Source organism: Diceros bicornis, chromosome 10, assembly GCF_020826845.1.
Source record: "Diceros bicornis minor isolate mBicDic1 chromosome 10, mDicBic1.mat.cur, whole genome shotgun sequence".
Taxonomy (NCBI): domain Eukaryota; kingdom Metazoa; phylum Chordata; class Mammalia; order Perissodactyla; family Rhinocerotidae; genus Diceros; species Diceros bicornis.
The window spans coordinates 44,725,672-44,747,450 of NC_080749.1; the positions used below are offsets into that span (position 1 = coordinate 44,725,672).

At 34.1% G+C, this 21,779-nt stretch overlaps 1 protein-coding gene across 11 annotated transcripts in view; it reads right to left on the reverse strand.

The window, feature by feature from the left end:
* Positions 1–21,779, reverse strand: part of KCNH7 (potassium voltage-gated channel subfamily H member 7) — a 781,612-nt gene that overhangs the window by 36,226 nt on the left and 723,607 nt on the right. For all 11 annotated transcript variants that reach the window (XM_058549111.1, XM_058549119.1, XM_058549116.1 and 8 more), the window contains one exon: positions 12,541–12,740. In XM_058549111.1, the coding sequence (XP_058405094.1) occupies positions 12,541–12,740 (200 nt within the window). The remainder of the gene's footprint in view (positions 1–12,540; positions 12,741–21,779) is intronic.

Genomic DNA, 21,779 nt, shown 5'->3' on the forward strand with positions numbered 1-21,779 from the left:
TCATCCCAGATCATATTATTTCTATGGTTATGATTTATCATTAAGGAATAGGAAACACATAGTTTTCATGTTTTCTTGGTTATTACAAGTTTAATATTTCATGTTTAATCACTGATCTGACAGGTGGATTCTTTTAGTAGTTTTAAATATACAAATATACATAGCCCTAGTCTGAAGTTCAAATTGCCTTGTCATCTACTTTCTTATTTTACTTTCACGTGGCTGATGAGAATAAAGAATTGTTTTATTGCATAAGACCATCATATCTGGCCAGATTGTTGGCAAAGCAGAGCATTGTGGAATCCATGACTAGGGGCTTTTATAAGTCTTGGGAAAATTAACTAATTTTCTGCATGTAACTTTTCAACATTTATCATATGGTTACACTATTTAGGAAAAATATATGAACAGAACAAAAACTTGCCACACATAGACAAGGCAAACAACATCATAAATCCTGAACCAGTTTTGGTACAAGTAAATGTTCCTTGAAAAATAAACAGAGTCTTCCCTCCTGCATCTTCCTCTTCCCTCTCCAGCAGCTCCTGCCCCTAGTTAACAGCATAGCTGTGAGATGTTCCTTTGCTTTCAGAACACTTAAACTTTAACCTCACCCAAATGAAGTCTGGGCCAAGGATGAGCTGGAGTGTGGGTGATGACGTGCAGGCACAGGGGATTTATTGCTTTTACATACATGTCCTTGTTACCCTGACTCTGGAATCCTTCTGCTAATTCAACAAAAGCCTGACTTAAAAAGGTGCATTAGGATTTCTGAAATCAGGTCTCAGGGGGAACCCTTGGATCCCACTAGGGTTTCTAAAGATAAAAGGAGGGATCTGCATTCTGAGACGCAATTTCAGGACTCTCTCCTCAACTCCTCAGTTACTCAAGAGACGGAGTGAGGAAAGGGATAAACAAAATATAAGTATAGTGGAGTCTATTGGTTGCTTTGAAATAGTTCTTCCCAAATGGATTGATTGTAGACAACCTAAGCTTGCTTGCAATGTAAGGAAAAGGAAAGTGTAATCTGCTAGGTGTTGAAAAGAATGATTTAAGTACCACCTTGTGCTTGATATACCATCTAGAGCTTGAATCTAGCTTTATGTTTCAGAAACATTTCTCATATATAATATTTTAGAATCAAATCTCTTGGTTGATTTGTCAACTTTGTATAAGAAATATAGAGTGGTGATTACCCCATTCTCATATATGAAAGCTGAAATACAAATGCATTAAGGAATTTTTATTTGTGGAAGAACTAAGACTCCAAATTTAGTCCAGGATTTCGTCAACTATTGCTACTTGCCATAGCTGTCTATCAAATTGGATTTCTAAAGTTGCTCCCAATACGTTGAGATACAAAATGTTTCCCATTCATTTTACTTATTGAGTTTTATCAATAAGTAACAAAGAATGGAAATATAGCATAAATGTTATTTTCATTTTGTACCACTTAGGGTTTTTGTTCCTCAGAAAGATTATCGCTAGACAACAATTCAATTGTTTTCTAAAGAAAGTGATGGCTGTATCAGCAATTACATAACCTTTTGCAAAATAGCAAAAGCTTTCAAAATAGAAATTCTCTTTCTCCACCTATCAGATTCCCCTCTGTAATATGTATTGATTCTTTTTACCCAGCCCTCTGAAGGTTCCAGATACTGTTTTATCCCGGCACATTTCTACTTCCACCAATTGGCTTATAAACCAGCTAGCTGTGTATGTCCTGAAACCTATTTGGGCCAACTGTCCTTGTTAATGGAATTATATAATTCAATTATATCGCACATAAAAGAATAAAATATGTGTAAAGAAAGAGAGCAGGGGCCCCTCACCCTCTGAAAATAAAGCTAAATGGTTTGGAAAACCTTTATAAAGGTGAGTTATTTTAAAAAATGCAACCACAGATTGCTTTTGCATTAGGCGTGGGTGCTTAAACATTTATAAAAGTAGAAATTTTATATAGTCCATTAACTCTGATTATAATCCAAAAAATAAAAAAATTATTAAAAAATGACCAGAAAATCAGAAGCATATGGAAATTAAGAACCATGCTCTATGACAAACTTTGGATTAAAGAAGACATAATTTAGAAAGCTACAAAAGGAGAACATTCCATACTAAAACCCATGGAACCACAGAAAAACTTGCATTGAAAGGAAAGCGTATAGTCTTAATGCCTTTGTTATTACAGAAGAAAGACTCAAACAATAAAAGACTAATACAAATGTTAAGAATAATAGGACAATAAAAAGAAACAAAAAAGAGAGAATTAATGAAAGCAAAAGCTGAAAATGAAAAGAATCGTAGCAAGAATAAATTAATCTAAAGGCTAGTTCCTTGAAAAAATCCAATGAAATATATAGAAGGCCTTTCAAAGGCCTGTAAAGGAAAGAAGACAACAAAAATATACAAGTTTAGGAATGAGAAAGCAGATGGACCTACTGATACAGGAAAGACTAGATAAGCTAAAAGAATCCTACATACAACTTCATAATAACTTTGAAAACCCAGATAAAATGGATGAATTCTTCACAAATAGACATTACCAATATTGACCAAGGAAGAAACAGCTTAAGTAATTACCATAGTAGAGTTGGAATGGTGATTAAAGACCTGCTATTAAAACCACTAGGACCACATGGTTTTACAGATGATTTCTAAGATTTAAATAGCATATAACTGTACACCCATATCATTATAAAATAGATGCAAAATTCTAAATAATTTAGTAGCCAATAAAATCAATGAAGTATCAAAAAACTATGACCAAGTAGGATTTATTTCAGGAATGCAAGGATATTCAAAAATATTAGTCTTAATGGTGAAGCTATTTTCATTAAAATCAGTTATTACTATTCAAAACTGTTTTGGAGAATCTAGTGAACTAAAAAAAGACAATAAATAGGGTTTAAAAAAGAGAGAATAAATTTATCTCTCTTGTTGCTGATATAATTGCATACCTAGAAGATCCAAGAGTAAATCCTCAAGGGAAAACATCCCAAAACCAAACCAAACCAAACCAAGCTAAACCAAACTAAAGAAAAAGTCCTATCAGAGTGAGTCAGAGAATTCGTTAAGGTGGCTATAAAGAAGATAAATAGTTTCACTCCACATTATCTATAAGCAGGTAAAAATGGAAGTGTGTAATATATTTCATTTGTTCAACTAACTAAGCTATATAAAATTTAAGAATAAATTTAATAAGAAAGGTAAGAATTTCTAAGAAGAAAATTATAAAATCTTATTGAAGAAGATTTTACTTTTTAACATCTAAACCAGCAATTCTCAATCCTGGCTACATATTAGAATAGACATATAAAAATACTGAAGCTCAGACTTCACTATAAGCAATTCTGATTTAACTGTTGGAGGGTGGATCTGAAGCACTGACATTTGTTTAAAGTATTTCAGATGATTACAATGTGCAGCAAGGATGAAAACTTAACATTGAAATCTCAAAATTACGTAAAAATTAATGTGAAGTTCATAGGAAGGAAACAGTTAGCAACAGGCTTACAATCCATTCTCTATCTTTCCTGAAGAACATCCAGAAAGAAAAGTGACCATCTAGTGATGAGCATTTATGATCTGCTCCCAGCAAACACACTTAGGGCGTGGGGTAGTTCCTATCTATGGAGTGTTTTTAGCAGGATGTATCTAGTCTAAATTGGTTTTGGTAAACAAACTTTTTATCAATAGATTTATAGGACATGGCTTTCGGGAAAATGTCATGTAAGTTATGTAACTTCCGTACTATAAAATGTGAATGTTTAATGACCAAAAGAGTTTCATTCTGCTTAAATGTTATGTCATCACCTACATTGTTTAGGGACCTTCTGTGTTATATCTGAGCAAGGATACATGCTAATATGACAAGTAAGTATCTCCATTCTTTGCTTATGCCTTATGATTATAGATATTCTTGAAATTATTAATAAATCCTGATACTGGTTATAATTTCTGATTCTTGTGAGCCAGATTTGAGAATCTGAATTTTGGGTTATTTCGAAAGTCCAATATGGAGTTTGTTGTAAGTGAATAAAAATAGTTATATATTTTAAATGGAAGAATAAGTACTCTCGGGCCGGCCCCGTGGCTTAGCGGTTAGGTGCGCGCGCTCCGCTGCTGGCGGCCCGGGTTCTGATCCTGGGCATGCACTGATGCACCGCTTCTCCGGCCATGCTGAGGTGGCGTCCCACATACAGCAACTAGAAGGATGTGCAGCTATGACATACAACTATCTACTGGGGCTTTGGGGGAAAATAAATAAATAAATAAAATCTTTAAAAAAAAAAAAAGAATACGTACTCTCAAGTAGCCAAGAAAACTAAGAAAAACAAGATTAGTAAGGGTTAACCTACCTTGTCAGACATTAAGGCACGGTATAAAACCACTAAGTACCAATTATTATTATATTGCCATAGGAAGGGACAAATGGAGCCAACTTGCGAGTAAAGATGTGTATCTCAATAGATCTGATAATTCAGTGTGCAGATAAGGTGGTATTTTAAATCAATAGAAAAAGAACGACCTTTAAATTCTACGAGTACTACCTTCTACTAATGTGAAGGAAATAGTTTACAAAACTACATTTCAAACAGATTACAGAATTTTCTTTCTAATCATATAACAAAATTTAGAAGAAAGTCTAGGAAACTACTTGTATAATCCATAGGTTTAGTGGGACCTTTGAAAAACAGGACAAGATCTCTGTTGACTTGTTGACCATATTTAAAAGTTGACTAGTTGGACCATATTAAAAAACAAAAGAGACTTTTACATCCAAAAGATGTCTTAAACAAAACCAACACATTGAAAAGAGATTAGGAATAAATTGCAATATAGATGACAGATAAAGCATTAATATCTATAATTTACAAAGAGTTGTTATAAAATGATAAGAAAAAGGTAACCAGAACTATGCAAAAATGCTATGAATAGGTAATTCATAGAAGAAACATCTTGATTAACTGTTTTAATTAATAACCTTGCTTTATTATAATGTTCTAACTTCAGTGCTGCTGTTACCTACTGTTAAATATTAAGCGCGGCTCTTTGGTAAAGCAGGTAGAATTAAAGTTAGACTCTGGACTAAAGCTCCCATCTTAGAAAACACTCCCAAGGCCCCATTTTCCTAGCATCCACACATTGTGATTCACAGTGAGAACTAGATGATGGCTACAAATGGACCTGAATGATTCAAATATAATAATTATGTGGTGGGAGTCTTTGGCTTATCTTCCCACCGTGGGATGTGTTTCTAACTACTGATAGGTTTCAGTTCTGTGTGTGTTGTAGAGCATTCTGATCTAAGAAGATTACCAATAGAGTGGGAAAAATGAACTACAGCACATATGTAAATAATTTAGTATAGCTCCCGAGTGTTAAAAAGGTACCATCTGAGGTGCTGGACCCCAAATAACGAAGAATCTTATCAGATGGTCCCTAAATTGAGTGCAGAGTTCTGCTGGAGGTGGCCCATCTTACCAATAGGAGCCCAAGATGCAAACTAAAAGGTTCTTTAGGAAAGAGGTGATTATTATACATTTTTTTTCATCCATACTCATCCCCATGGATAGCAATATGTCTAAACCAAGAAAAACAATTAAAATATATGTAAATTTCCTGAGTACTACTGGCTTAAAGCTATATGATCAATTGAGTTAGATGAACTACTTGTGCTTATTTTCAGCCTTAAAAAATGATTAAATGGCTAAAAAAATCTGACATACTGGGTGGAACATTTACATATCCATTTTTAATATAAATTCCCATGCCACTGGGAATGTCTCAGACAATTCTTCCACTGAAGAAATTATTGGACTTGTATTTTGGGAGAAATTGTAAATAGTTTGATTCCATTAAGTTTGATAAATGCAGAGTTACTTAATATTTGAATTAAGAGGGACTTAAAGTCATATTTTCAAAGAATATTTTAAAACTGAACTTCGATGTCTCTATATTTTTTATTATTGGCCAAATCTGTGTTGAATATTAAGTGATCTTAAACTGAATTGATTTTAAATTACTCCTGTGCTCCTATCACTCCAAAGAAAGTATTTGGAAACACATCACACTCTTCAACATAAGAAATTGTATTCTAGAGTCCTGTTCGAATAGTATCACTATTTTATTTTATTTTTTTAATGTTTGTAACTTTTTTTTTCTTTTTTTTTGTGAGGAAGATCAGCCCTGAGCTAACATCCATGCTAATCCTCCTCTTTTTGCTGAGGAAGACGGGCTCTGAGCTAACATCTATTGCCAATCCTCCTCCTTTTTTTTTTTCCCCAAAGCCCCAGTAGATAGTTGTACGTCATAGCTGCACATCCTTCTAGTTGCTGTATGTGGGACGAGGCCTCAGCATGGCCGGAGAAGCGGTGCGTAGGTGTGCGCCCAGGATATGAACCCGGGCCGCCAGTAGCGGAGTGGGCGCACTTAACTGCTAAGCCACGGGGCCGGCCCAGTACCACTATTTTAAAGAGTTAAAAAATGATTTGAGACATCGTTTCCACCTTCCTACTAATGGAAGAGGAACATTATTAATAAATGGAGAAACTGAAGCACAGAAACATATTCATTGTCTCAGTGTGGTATTTCTGCAATGACTGTTCATGTGTAAAGCCTCAGGCCATGCTGTCACTATTTGTCTTGGCTCAGGAACCACTAAAGATCAGATCTCACTGTTGATGAGAACTCGCTTTGTACATAAACAGCATGGTGTCAGCTGTAGGTAAGTCCTTCTGGATGATGGGTGGAGACCAGGATGAAGTGACCATCACCATTTGTGAAACATGATTGAGCACATACCATTTGTGACCTGAAAATACCGCCTGCCTGTCTTAAGCTTGATATTGTTCATGTCAGGGGGCTTCAGGTGGTATTTATTGCTCTCTGTGGTATTTTTGAGACTTTAGGGTAAATAGCCTTGGTGAAAAACAGGAAGGGCGTGCGCCTTATCCTTTCTTAAGTATCTGTTGTTCAGGCGCTGGTTACAGCAGGCAAGTATGTGTGTTAATAGATTTCTTGCTAGTGTAAAATTTTAATACCTATCCAGTTTCTGCAAAGCCAGACAATTTCTGTCAACTAATCAACATGCAGATGAAAATATCTTTTGAAGTGCATTGTAGACAACTACTATTTTAACTCAACTCCTAAATGGTAACTAGGTATGTCTTTACAGAAAATTAAAAGATGTCATCAGTCCTGAGGGTCATTATCATTTAAATGCAGGTTTTTGCCAATCTCTATGCCCCCTTTGCAAATATGCGAATTTACTTGTTAGGTCCCTTGGACTCAAGTGTAGAGAATGGGCATATGTCTTTCAAATTAGGCAATGTTTGCAATGGTTTCTGCACCTTGACTGCTAATTTTGAACCTACACTTTTTTGTTAGAATATTACTGGTCAAACAAAAAATATCAACCTAAATTGTACAAGCTCACCTAAGCAAAAATTGTATTATATTGTTGATATCTTTAAAGGCGAGTGATTTTATTTCCTGAAGAATTCTTAGGTATAGGATCCTTGCCCAGTGGAGGGGTAGCCAGATATGAAGGCACCATATTTTTAATTATTTTACTACAGCTCTATGACTCTAATCAAGGTTTTTCATTGATCATATTTATCAACTTCAGTATATAAAGGATCACGAGGAAAAGGTAAGGAGGGATAAAAACAACATGGTGAAGACAAGCCATGCTATTTTGTAAATGTTGCTTTATATTTCTGATAGAGTTTAATGTCACAAGGATTGTTATCTGAGTTGCTGAATCGTACATAACTGAAAGAGCTCATCATTACATTTCGCTATGATATATCAAAACAGCCCATGGGTGGAGTAGATTTGAATGTGAAGGTCTGGCACAGATAAAGTCATTTAAATAAGTGGAGAGAATGGGTGCAACAAAGTTTTTGATGGAGTAAAGTGAGATGGTGGATGAGGATATATGGTCAGTATTAGCAGTTACTTGTTACGTTAGATAGCTGTTAGCAGTAAGTAGTAGTAGTAGTAGTAGGTGATGGTTAGTAGTTAGTAGTTAGGGTAAATAGTTAGAGTTAGACTACTCTGACAGACAACAGAGGAGCTGGAAAAGAGTCATGGAAGAAAGGAAAATCATGTTTTCATTAGAATGCTCTTTAGAAATTACATCAGCCCAAACAAGTACAAATTTCTATTAAACAATATGCCATTCTTCATTATTTTCTTTTCCAACTTTGATTGGCTCTGTTTGTCAGGTCCATATAAGTGTGTGCTTTGTCACCCAGAGTCCTACTGTGATAGCAAGCATTTTTAGCCTACTAGGTTGACTCTTGATTGAAATCTCTAAATTCTCCACCTCTTCGATTCTGCTCCTAGCCCACACCTCCTCCTCTCTGAGGACTTCATCTCGTCTCTGCTTGACCAAGAGTGAGCCATGTAGCGCAAGTGCCATCAAGTTTTCTCCTTTACTCCTCAAGGTCAACACTTTCACCCTTTCTCTTTTCTTTCTTGCCTATCTTGAAGGAAAACTAATCTCTCTACCCTGCTGAACAATTTATCCCTCTTCCTAGGTTCTTATTCCAACTCCTTTCTACGTCTGTCTCTCAAAATTTTCTCTATTAATGACTCACGCTAAGAAATATTCAATTGTTCCTCTTTCTTCCTAAAATAAGTTAAACAAAGTTGCTTCTGGCTTCCCTGCCTTAATTCTGCCTTGTGCTCTCCTACATATGAGCCTCTACTCTTGTCCTTGTTTTTACCTGAAGTGGTTCCCTTCCATTCTCTGCCATCAACAATTCTACCACCCACCTAGTCCAGTGGTTTTTTGAATAACACCCAATGCAGAAGCAGATGTTCTATAAAGGAGACTCAGAGGCCCACTACAGGGAGCAAGAGAGTGGGCAGCAGATAGGCTAGAATCTCCATCCTCAAACACAAAAACTCCAATAATAATAGTTTTACGCATTTAGCATATTTGAATTCTGGTGCTTTAAAAATATTTGAAAATGACAATTTTAATAAAATTGCAGAGAGGTTAAGTGACTTGTTCAAGATTAGCGGCAGATTGAGGGCTAGTGCTCGAGTCTTCTGAATTCCTATTCCATATTTTTTAAATATTATTCAGGCATTACTAGGGCAGCATTTATAGGTAAGGGATAAAATTCTTCATTAAATGTTCATAAAGGCATTTCTTCCATGCCAACATAATTTTAAATTATGGAGTGATTTCTGTTATAAATGATTTATTTCTCTCCATCTAGAGTGACTTATAGACCATGGTTATCGGGGCCCTTCTTCATTCAGGCTAGGTTCTTGTATATCGTGTGAAGAAACTTGATTCTACACTGACATGGAAGATGATTTCCAGTTCTTGGAAATGTTGTAACTAAAATCAATGTTAGATAATGTTGGAAAGTTTCAGATTGGGTCAGAAGATAGCTTTGATTAGGGGAAATTCCTTGAGATTCTGTTCTAATCTGAGAAAGTATCTCTTCCTTCCTAACTAGTTAAATTTCTGGAAGTAGAAGAGAAAAGATCTTTCAGAATTGACCTATAGACATTTTTGAGATAATTTTTACTATTCCTAAACCTGACATCAGATGCAAAACAACTTTCCTTTCACTATCTTCATTATCCTAACTCTCTTCCTTTTGCACTGTGAACCATCTGGTTCAACTGAAAGGGAGCCCATAGTGTTCCCAGAATGCTTTTGGTTCTGAAACATTCTGGCAATAGTTGTTTCATAAAAAGCAAATGATTCAGGGAATAAGGAATATGGCTGCACATTGTAGGTTAATTCTTTCCTATATTTCGTGATTTATCCAGGAATCAAATGTTTTGGGTTATGAAAAATAATTTTAGATCAATTAATACAATGTAATTGGAAATCTTGTACCTCATTTGGACATGGTTGAACAGTAAAAATGACCTGAAATGTTTCATGAGAAATTATATTTAAGGTTATACTTAAATGAAATAATGTGGAATGCTGATGTAAAATACAACAGTTTGATGTACTTTTATGTATCACAATACATAAATTTAAATCAATTTAGATTATTATGAAATTACAATTTAGTTAACAATAAACTAACAAGACACAAGGATTTTAACAATGTGGTTTTGGAGGTAAAAAAATCCACTGAATTATTTTTTTTTACCTCTTGATAAGTCTAAGAGTACAGTTGCTTTTCTCTAATCAGCTTTGTTTTGTTTTGCACATTGTGCTTAATAAGCAAGCATCTTCCATTTGTTGAGTTTTCAGAGTTATCTTGCACTTTGATTTTTTACTCACTTTGCAGTCACAAGATGAGAAATGTAGACACTGTGTACAAACAAGAAGGTCGTGCAAAGTCAAGCTCTCAAAACCACATGCAAGACTCAGTGGCACATGGTTTAGAGCTCACACACTCCAGGATCATGTAACACAGGCATGCAGATGAGAGGAAAGAAAAGCACCTACATCATGAAAATAGAGGATGATGAAAGAGAATGACATTTTCTTTGTGACAATTATCTAATGCAAACCGTATACCCATAACCTTTGCCAGAGTGGAGGAAGGGGCAGATAAGTGACTTTTTGTGGGGATGGGGAAACTGCATATAAATATTATTAGAGGTCAAGTCGTTGTTAAAGTTAAAGACTTCTATTCTGTACTCGGCCTCTTCCAGGGTATCTTCCCCATTTTCTTGCTTTGTATTTCCTCTGCTACGTCATGCAAAAAAGATCAGAACTAACATTGGAAATCATTTAACAAGCTCTAAACCTGACAGATAACAAGAGTGTTCTCCACAATTTACAAGAGAATTAAATTGGATATAAATACCTCCTGTTCTTACCGGTGGGTGTTGTGATTCCATGTATTAAGGTGTGAAGCAGACAGGAAAGAGATAAATCTTTCATAAGTACATTGTAAATAGGCAAGTGGTATATAAACCATATTCATAGGTAATAGAGTCAAACAATGAAAGGTAATTAGTTGTCACAAAATAGACTTTATCACAAAAAATGGTCACAAAACTAGAGTTATATGAGCAGGGGATGTACAATAAATAATTGTTTTACTACTGCTATTGAAATAATCTGGCAGTACGGAACAAAAAAATTGAGTGACATGTGTTTTGATTAAAAATTCTTGACATTGCTTCTGCCAACCCAGCATTAGAGGATCCGCAACAGTTTCTGAATGCTGATATCTTTTTTAAACAATAATACAGTTGGAAATATATAAAAAGGGTCAATTTGTAGGTGCTTTCTCGTGAGATTAAAGTCATACGTTGGTAAGATCAACTTATCAAATGAATTTTCATGAGTAACTCTGAGATAAGTAGAAATAACTCATGGAATTCAGTTATGGTTTTATATGAAATGTGATAATTGATTAGCTCTTAAAATTACAATTTTTATAATGGCATGCCCTTAATTCTCAGTCAAATAAATCATAAACGGCTATGATAAACTTATCTGTATATAAAAACGTCTTTGAAATTGGGCAATAGTTGCAATGCTTTCTGCACCTTGACTGCTAATTTCAAACCTTTGCTTTTTTGTTACAATGTTACTGGTCAAATTAAAAATGTCAGTCTTAATTGCACAGGCTCGCTTATACAAAACTTGTATTATGCTGTTGATGTCACTAAATGTGAATGATTTTATTTTCTGAAGAATTCTTAGAAACAGGGTCCTTGCCCAGTGGAGGAGAGCTAGATGGGAGGGTACCATATTTTTAATCTTTCTTTAATAGGTCTATGATAAGCCATAGAATTTGTATTTATCATAAAATTTGTCTTTAGTAATCAATCTCTGTAGCCAAACAGCTATGTCAAAAGAATGTGTGCAATTCTCCTAATAATAAAAAGAGCTCTTTGGAACACATTAATATTATTAATTGTGTTGATTTTTGAGCATTGATGGAGGAGGGAAGGGTTATGAAAAGTGATTGTTGATGTTGAATTTGCTTAAAAGTTATGAAGGAATCCATATTTCCCCCTTGAAAGGAAAGATGCGTTAAACCAGGTACAGTAAAAGGGCACGTAGTTAATTGTTTAAAATATAGAAAAATTGTCCTTAACAGAAACATGAAACTTCCTATCATAAAATGTTTATGACACACTTAAACTCCCTAATGTTTCCTACAGACCCTCAAAATGTCCTATTTTTTTAAAAGATTACTATTTGGGGGCACCATAGTTGTTACTGTTTACTTGCCAAATCTTAATGCACGTGGGTCCTACTATTTTTTTGGGTGCTGGCAGCTAGAGCACGTCATGAAGGCCCAAGTCCCAGCTTAGCAATGCTTTCTAATCACAAGTGGGAACTCTAACACACACAGTTATATCAGTTTGCATCATGTTATAACGCCTTTGCCACACAGTATAACTAGATATAGCACCATGCAATGCCATGAATTGAGAATGAGAGACTATCTCCAGGGGAGAAAATAAACATCCGAGGGAGGAAAACAAAAGCGGGGGGTTCAAAGCCGGTGAGACTGGCTTTTCCATTTTGGCTGTAGCTATAACGTCTGAGGTGCTTCCGTTTTGGAAAACAGAAATACATACCATGTTCATGTCAATGCCATTGGTGTAAGTCCACGCGTGCTGGAAATATTCTTCAAGTCGTTGCCTCAGAGGGTTGGGGATTTGGTGAAAGCGAATGAACTCCTTTACTCGCAGCATCTGCATGTGGTACCTGGCAGTTCCCGAGTATAGTCTTTGGATAATTGCAGATACATTCCCAAAAATGCTTGCATACATTAGTGCTGGATTGGATAAAAAACAAAGTTACGGGAGAAGAGTGCACTTGGGCATATTGTATCTTGACAGAATCTCAAGTATTAGATTTTTGATTATCTCAATCCAGTTGTGAGGATTTACCACTAGCCCATGGGGAAAAAAGAAGTTTAGCCAATACTGTTTTAAATTTTATAATTTTGATGATAAATATGGAGAGGGAAAATATCTAAGTTCACCATGGATTCTAAATTAAAGTAAAAACTCAGATTGTTTACAATATCAATCTGTAACCTGGAATTTGACTAGAGATAAAAATGCATTTAGAATAAATATTTTGTTTGCAATGCAATAAGAAGGTATGTCATGGGGTTATCGTAGATATGTTTTCTGGAAGTGGAGTTAAAATGTAAATTTTTAAATTGTCATTTCTCTGCCTCTCAACCTCAAACCTAACCTTATAATATTAAAACTCTATTATAAATCTCAAGATTATTTTGAATGCTGTGGATTTGCTAAAGAATGATAAATTGTTTTAAGAAACTCATAGTTTCCCTAGAGTATTTATCTCTATATAATTTTTAATCTATTAAAATTTATTTTTATAGTATTTCTGCATGAGAAATAGATATCTCTAGTTTAGAACATAAGACTATAGTTTTATTTTGTACAGAAAAATAGAATACATCTTTGTTCTTTCATCCATAGAAGGAAGGAATTGCTAAGACAACTCTTGCTATATAGTCAATACTTAGATAGAATACCGTTTTTAGTGCTTCCTGGGCTAAATCTTTATGATTTAACATAAGCTTTTTAAGCATCTTCTCTTTCTTTTTATATTTGTATTCAATTTCTAATAGCCCTAAAAAAATGCTATGCCCTGTACAGAAATTCACATCATGATACATCACCTATGTCTTGATCTTTGGGAGTGTGCCAGAGCCTTAGAGAGGAAATGACATGTTTAAGGCATTGCAACTGCAATGCACCAAGCAGGTGGGAAAAAAATAAACAGCTTGAAGTGTTTGGTTGGACTATATTCAGTCAACACATTTTTTTCCCCCAACATATTAGCTCTATAAACCACTTAATCATTTTTGAAGTAGATTTTGGCCAGATTCAGGCTAAGTGTTTTAAAATGACTTAACTTCTTGGTCATCTTGTTTTTTTCCCATCTTATCTTTGTCTCTTGGTTATCATGGTCCTTGTTTATCGTAGATGTCCCAAGTAAGAGAATGTCCCAGAGAAGGGAGTGGCCATTTGTTTTTATCTATTTAAAAGGATGAAAGTGGGGGAGATCTGTAGTGAGGCTGAATTGGGATGTGTGAAAGACAATAATTCTCAGTAAGATACACAAGGTGTTTAGTTTGTATCTTCCACAGAGAAAAGACTCGAGCCTAATTTGAGTAAATGAATAGTTAATTAATAAGGGAGTTAGCAATACTTGCCTGAAACTGATTCCTGTGCTCTAAGGAGATTCATGTGAAAAATATATTTTACTCTCCCTAATTGTAGTATTGGAAATATTTATGCATACTTCTATGTCTCCAGAGTACCTATCATGTTCTCAGGAAATAGTTTAGTTAGTATTAAGTTCACTTGATTTAATCAGAGGGCACATAATCAATGCTAGTTATTTTACCTAAACCACATAATTACCTGGAGAAGAGTCAGGGAGAACATTCTTATTTTGTTTTTAATAAATACTGTGGTTTTATCTCCATACTGACACAAAAATGAACCAAAACGTTAGTTTGGGTCACAGATAGGTATTTCCACTCATTGACAAGATGGCAAAATCTAGATTATAAATTCATGGTTGTATATATGAATGACATATATTTCTCTTAGAAAACTCTACGCTGATGGCTTTTTTTTTTTTTTTTTTTGGTGAGGATGATTAGCCCTGACCTAACATCTGTTGCCAATCTTCCTCTTTCTGCTGAGGAAGATTGGCCCTGGGCTAACATCCGTGCCCATCTTCTTCTACTTTATATGTGGGATGCTTGCCACAGCATGGCTTGATGAGTAGTGCATGTGTCCTTCCCTGGGATCTGAACCCATGAACCCCGGGTCGCCAAACCGGAGCATGTGAACTTAACCACTACATCACTGGGCCAGCCCCTGATGGTTTTTTAAATTATATAATGAAGGCATTTTTTTTTTTTTTTTGGGAAGCACATGGAGCTAAAGGCTGTAAGCAAGAGAGAAGCACAAAATGATAATATTCTGTATACATTATTTAGTTAACGTATCATCTGGCATAAAATATGAGTCAAAAGCAAGTTGGCAGACTATATATAGGTGTTTCTTTCCTCAACTCAGTATTTTATTTAGCTTTCCTTAATAAGGAGTTCTTATTTCATCAAAATGATTTACTTTAGGTTTCAATATTATAGAAATAAAATAGGTTTATCTTAAAACATCAGCATACCACACCCAAAATCTGATATGTTCACCAAACTCATGAATTTAGTTGAACATTGGGTATTAGCTGAAACATGCTAATGAAACAAATACACTTGCTTTTCTGCCTATTAAAAACATTGTAACAAGAAATAAATTTTATTAATGTGTAATTTACATATAATAAAATGAATCCATTTTACGTATATAGTTCAGTTAGTTTTGACAAATGTATACACTTCTGTAAACGCAATCAAGATATACAACATTTCCATCACCCCAAAAGAGTCCCCTGTGTTCCTTGACTGCCTGTCAATTCATTTCAGACCCTAGACAACCACTGAGCTCCTTTATGTCTTTACGGATTAGTTTGCATTACCTAGGATTTCATATAAATAGACTCATAATGTGTATATTCATTTGTGTCTGACTTCTTTTGCTCAGCATAATGTTTTTGAAATTGCTGTATGTATCAGCACTGTGTTCTTTTTTATCGCTGACTAGATTTGCCTCACATGGCTCTACCACAGTTTATTTCTCTCTTCTATTGACAGAAATCTCACTGTTTCTAATTTTTGGCTATTATGAATAAAACTGCCACGAACATTTGTGTACAAGTCTTTGTGTGGGCATATATTTTCACTTCCCATTTAAACACCTAGGAGTGGAATTGCTGAGTTGTGTGCTATGTTTAACTTTATAAGAAACTGCCCAAGTATTTCCCAAAGTCGTGTCATTTTACACTCCCACTAGCAACATACGAGAATATCAGTTGCTCCACAACCTTTTCAACATTTGATATTGTCAGTCTTTCATTTTAACCATTGTAGTGAGGATATAATATCTCATTAGGGTTTCAATTTGCATTTCCCTGATGACTAATAGCATCTTTTCATCTACTTATTAGCTATTCATATATCTTCTTTTGTGAAGTGAGTGTTTAAATATTTTGCTCATTTTTAAATTGAGTTGTATTCTTATTAGGGGGTTGTAAGAATTCTCGATATATTCTCAATACAAATCCTATTTTTAGGTCTAAGTATTGAGAATATTTTTCTTTCAGTATATCATTTGCCTGTTCCTTTTCTTAACAGTGTCCTTTGGAAAATTGAAGTTACTAATTTTGATGAAACTCAATTTATCAATTTTTATTTTATGGCTCAGGATTTTTTTTTGTTTGTTTCAGTTCTGGTAATTTGTATCATTCAAAATTTGTCCATTACATCCAAATTATCTTATTTATTATCATAAAGTAATTCATTATATTTTTTTATCCTTTTAACGTCTTTAGGATCTGTAGCTATATCTTTTCTTTCATACAAAACATTGGTAACTTCTAACTTCTCTCTCTCTCTTCAATCTGATTGGAGCTTTATCAATTTTATTGATCTTTTAAAAGAGCCAGAATTTATTCCCATTAATTTTCTCTATTGTTTGCGTGTTTTTCATTTTATTAATTTTTGCTCTTATCTCTCTTATTTCTTCTACTTATGTTAGGTTTAATTTGCATGTCTTCGACTAGCTTCTTAAGATGGAAGCTTAAATCTTTGATTTTAGATCATTCTTTTTTAGTAAAAACACTTAAAGCTATAAGTTTATCTCTGAACACTGTTTTAGTTACTTCTTACAATTTCTTATACATTTTATTTTCATTTTCATTCAGTTAAAACTATTTTATAATTTTCCATGTGATTTTTTTTCTTTGAATCACAGATTATTTGGAAGTGTGTTAATTTCCAAGTATTTAGGAAGTTTCTAAATATGTATCTATTGTTATTTCATTCTTTAATTTTTCTTTTTTTACTAATTTCTGGTTTCTCTTGTGGGCAGAGAAATACTCTGTATGATTTAATACTTTTAAATCTATTGAGATTTCTTTTTGGTCCAGAATTCGATCTGTCTTGGTGACTTGTTCTGTAGTCCAGCATAGAGTCTGTCTTGGTAAATGTTCCATATACGCTAGAAAAGAATGTGTATTCTGCTGATATTCTATAATTGCCAATATAAGTTAATTGATAGTATTGTTCACGTCTTTTATATCTTTACTGATTTTCTGTCTACTTATTTTATGAATTACTGAGAGAAGAGTGTTGTAATTGCTAACTATAACTGTGGATTGTCTGGTCAATTTGTCTGTTTCTCCTTTAGGTTCTGTCCGTTTTTGCTTGATGTAATTTAGAGCTCTGTAATTGGGGGCATACACATTTAGGATTGTGGTGTTTACTTTATCTCTGGTAATAGTCCTTGTCCTGAAGTCTACTTTGAAATCAGTACTGCTCCTTCGATTTTCTGATGATTAGTGTTTGTACGTACATATTTTCCATCTTTTTCTTTTACCTGTGTCTTTATATTTTAAGAATGTTTTCTTTAGACAGCATGTGGTTGAGCCTTGTTTTTTTCTTTTTTAATGAGAATTTCTGCAGTTCAATGAGAGTTTAGATCACTTACATTTAATGTAATTATTAACATGGCTGGAGTTAAGTCTACCATCTTGCCATTTGTTTTCTGCATATTCCCCTTTCTCTTATTACTTGCTATCTTTTGGATTTATTGTTTTTTATTATTCCATTTTATCTTCTCTATTGGCTCGTTAGCTGTGTTGCAGGATTGACAATATGCATTTTAACTTACCACTATCTACCTTAAGTAATATAATACCACTTCATATATAATGTAGGAATCTTACAATATGCTTCCATTTCCCGTCCTATTTTTTGTGCTACCATTGTCATATTTATTACTTCTACATATATTATAAATCCTACAAATTCATTCTCATTATTTTTACTTTAAACAATTATCTTTTGAAGACATTTAAAAATGAGGAAAAAATCTTTTAAATTTACATACAGATTTACCATTTCTAGTGTTCTTCGTTCCTTTTTATAGATCTAAATTTTCATCTAGTATCATTTTCCTTTCACCTGAAGAACTTTAAAATTTCTTGTAATCTGCTCATGATGAATTATGTCAGGTTTTGTTTGTCTGTCACTTTTGAAGGATACTTTAATTGAACAGAAATTTCTATGTTAATAGATTTTGTTTTTCTTTCAGCACTTTAAAGATTTTATTCCATTGTCTTCTGGCTTGCATTGTTTTCAATAAGAAATCTGTTACCAACCTGATGTTTTTCCTCTGTACATGATGCGTCTTGTTTTTTCTCTCTGTTTTCTTTTAAGATTTTTTCTCTTTATCATTAGTTTTCAGTAATTTGATTATGATATGCCTTGGTGTGAGTTTTTGTGTATGTGTGTTTAAGCTGTTTGAGAGTCACTGAATTTCTTAGAGCTGTGCTTGACAGTTTTTATAAATTTTGGAAAAATTTCAGCCATTTAAAAAAATTTTTTTTTTCTACTTCCCTCCCCCATTTTTGGGAGTCCACATACACATTTGTTCAAGTGCTTGGAATTGTCTGCTAGCTCCATCATCCTTGTCAATTCCAGTTCTGGGTTTTTAAATAAACTAATATGACAACATCATATTAGTTTCAAGTGTACAACATAATGATTTGACATGTGTATGTATTGCAAAATGATCACCACGATAAGTTTTGTTAACATCTGTCATCATAGTTACAGAATTTTTTTTCTTGTGATGAGAACTTAGCCATTTTCAAATATGCAATACATTATTATTAACTATAGTCACCATGCTATACATTACATCTCCATGACTTATTTATTTTATAACTGGAAATTTGTACCTTTGACTCCCTTCACTCATTTCTCCCACTCCCCCACCCTTAGCTTCTGGCAATTACCAATCTGTCCTCTGTATGTATGAGCTTGGTTTTAAAAAAAAACTTTTTTTTTAGATTCTACATATAAGTGAGATTATACAGTATTTGTCTTTCTCTGACTTATTTTCCTTAGGATAACGCCCTGATGCTAAGGGCATACTCCATCCATGTTGTTGCAAATGGCAAGATTTCTTTTTTATGGCTGAATAATATTCCATTTTGTGTGTGTGTGTGTGTGTGTGTGTTTGAGTGTGTGTATATATATAGCACATCTTCTTTATCAGTTCTGAGTTTTTAAAAAATATTTTCTCCTGCTTATGAGTTACATTTCCCTGTTTCTTAGCATATCAATTAATTTTTTAATGGATACTGGGCATTATAAATTTAACACTGTTCCTCACTGTATATTTTTTGTCTACCTTTAGAAATGTTGTATGTTGTTCTTGCAGGCAGTTAAAATACTTGTAGATCAGCTTATATCTTTTGAGTCTTGTTTTTTAAACTTTCTGAGGGCTAGACTAGCCCTAGTACTATGGCACTATTTTCTGAGATTTCTACTGGATACTCTTAATATTCAATGAACGCTTTCCACTCTGCTGGCAGGAACTTGAATATCTCCCAAAACTATGTGAGCTTTGAAAGTTGTTGAGCTTACAGTACTTCTGGTATTTAAATGCCAGACCTCATACATTTGTGACTTAGTATTCATCAGTAAACTCAAGGGGATACCTAAACAGGTTTCTGGAGTTTTTCTTTGTCATAGCTGCCTCTTCTCTGGTTGTCTTGCAAATTTTAGCACCTCAGCCTCCATAACCTCTGATGTTGTTTTCATAACTCAGTGAGATCACTGTCATCTGTTTAGGTCACTTCTCCTTTCAATATGGTTCAGAAAGCGCCTCCAGGCAGAAAGCTGAGGATACTATGGGGCCCATCTTGTTTGTTTTTCTTCTCTCAGGGATCAAACTTCTCTACTGTCTGTTCTCCAATGTCTGAAAACAGTTGCCTTATATATGTTGTTCAGTTTTCTGCTATTGAAAAAAAAAATTTGTAGGGGTGTCATAAGGTTCCAGTTACTCCATCATGGCTAGAAGCAGAAATCTAATAACTCTTTTTTTTTTTTTTTTTCTGTTGAGGAATATTGGTCTTGAACTAACATATCTGCCTGTCTTCCTCTATTTTGCATGTGGGATGCCTCCACAGCATGGCTTGATGAGTCGTGCGTAGGTCTGCGCCCAGGATCTAAACCTGCAAACCCGGGGCCGCTGAAGCAGAGTACGTGAACTTAACCACTACGCCACTCGGCTGGCCCCTAATAACTTTTTTCTACATGTTATAAAAACAAGAAATTCTCCCAAGATGTTTGTGAAGCAGGTCAGAGATGGAATACATTTGCCTTTATTTACTGGATTATGTGTTTTTGAAATTAAATGTGTATGTCACAATTATAATAGTTGAATAAAAATACAAATGTATATATTAGAACACAGATATAAATATACGAGCATAACTTATATTACACTTATTTAATGGATGCTTAAATTTTATTTTAGTTTTCATCTTGAACTGTGTATACTTTTAAAATGAATTCCCTGGTCACTGTTCTCTGTACACATTCAACAATATAGTTGGTAACTGTCTTTGCAAATAGCAGCTTTTAAAACTGTGTCTATAGGCATTTGAGTTATCTGCATTTAGTTAGAGGACATTTTTTTTTTGATGAGAAAGATTAGCCTTGAGTTAACATCCGTTGCCAATCCTCCTCTTTTTGCTGAGGAAGATTGGCCCTAGGCTAACATCTGTTAGCCTACTTTATATGCAGGACGCCTGCCACAGCATGGCTTGATAAGCGGTGCATAGTCTGTGCCCAGGATCTGAACCTGTGAACCCTGGGCCATGGAAGCAGAGCACGTGAACTTAACCTAATGGCTGCCCCTGGGCCAGCCCCAGATGACAGTTTTTAATGTTTAATTTTTAGTTTCCTTGAATTATATTGCTGTAAGAGAGAAGGTAGATTGCTTTGTTTTCTACAACTTGGCTCCAAATTTTTCTTTTAGAATGAAGATTAGATTTAAAGAAGCTTAGGGATGATGAGAGAGTTCAACCTGGTAACTAGACAAAATAGACTATAACTAGGATTAGTACATATACAATATTTTACATTATATTTTTGCATATTGTATTTTATTTTTAGGTTTAAATCAGGCTAGTCATAGCGCTAAGAAATATGTACTTGGTGTAGAAATATAACCAAACAAAGAAAACCAAAGCATTGTCTAACACAATTAGATATAAATGGAAATATCATGCATAGACATACCCATATCCATTAAATGGCTAAGCAAATTTCAGGGCATTCTCATTATTGTTAAATTTCAAGTCTTAATTTTACCTTTTTTCTGTATTTATGGCATAATAGGTCATGATAGAATTCTCCAGGAATATCTATAATCTTTTTCTGAGTGACATTAAGCTTTACATAATCCCATTTTGATTAAAGTTTGTAGAACCAAGTCTGTTATTCAAATAAAGGATGTTATGTGGCATATGGGTGTATCTTACTCTACCCAATTAACTACAGTGTTTTCTCCTTTCTTAAAAGATGGAATTCATCTTCAGGAAACAAATATTCTTCTTAAAGAATCAATAGAAATGGCCTAGTACTGCATTTAAAAGAGAAGGAAGGAAGGAGACAGGAAGAAAGGAAGAATAAAAACTGCTAATAATCCTCTGATTTAGAGATTAGAGATCGGGTATAGAGCAAGTAAAGAACTGAATTTTCTTTAATTTAAAATAATTCACATGATAAACAACACTATGTCTATCACTTAATCCTCACAGGTGGTAAGGATTCCCAAATGGTGAACAGGTTACACTTCAGTTTTTAAAAAATTCTTTTTTGCAAATTCTAAGTTTCAAGATGCTG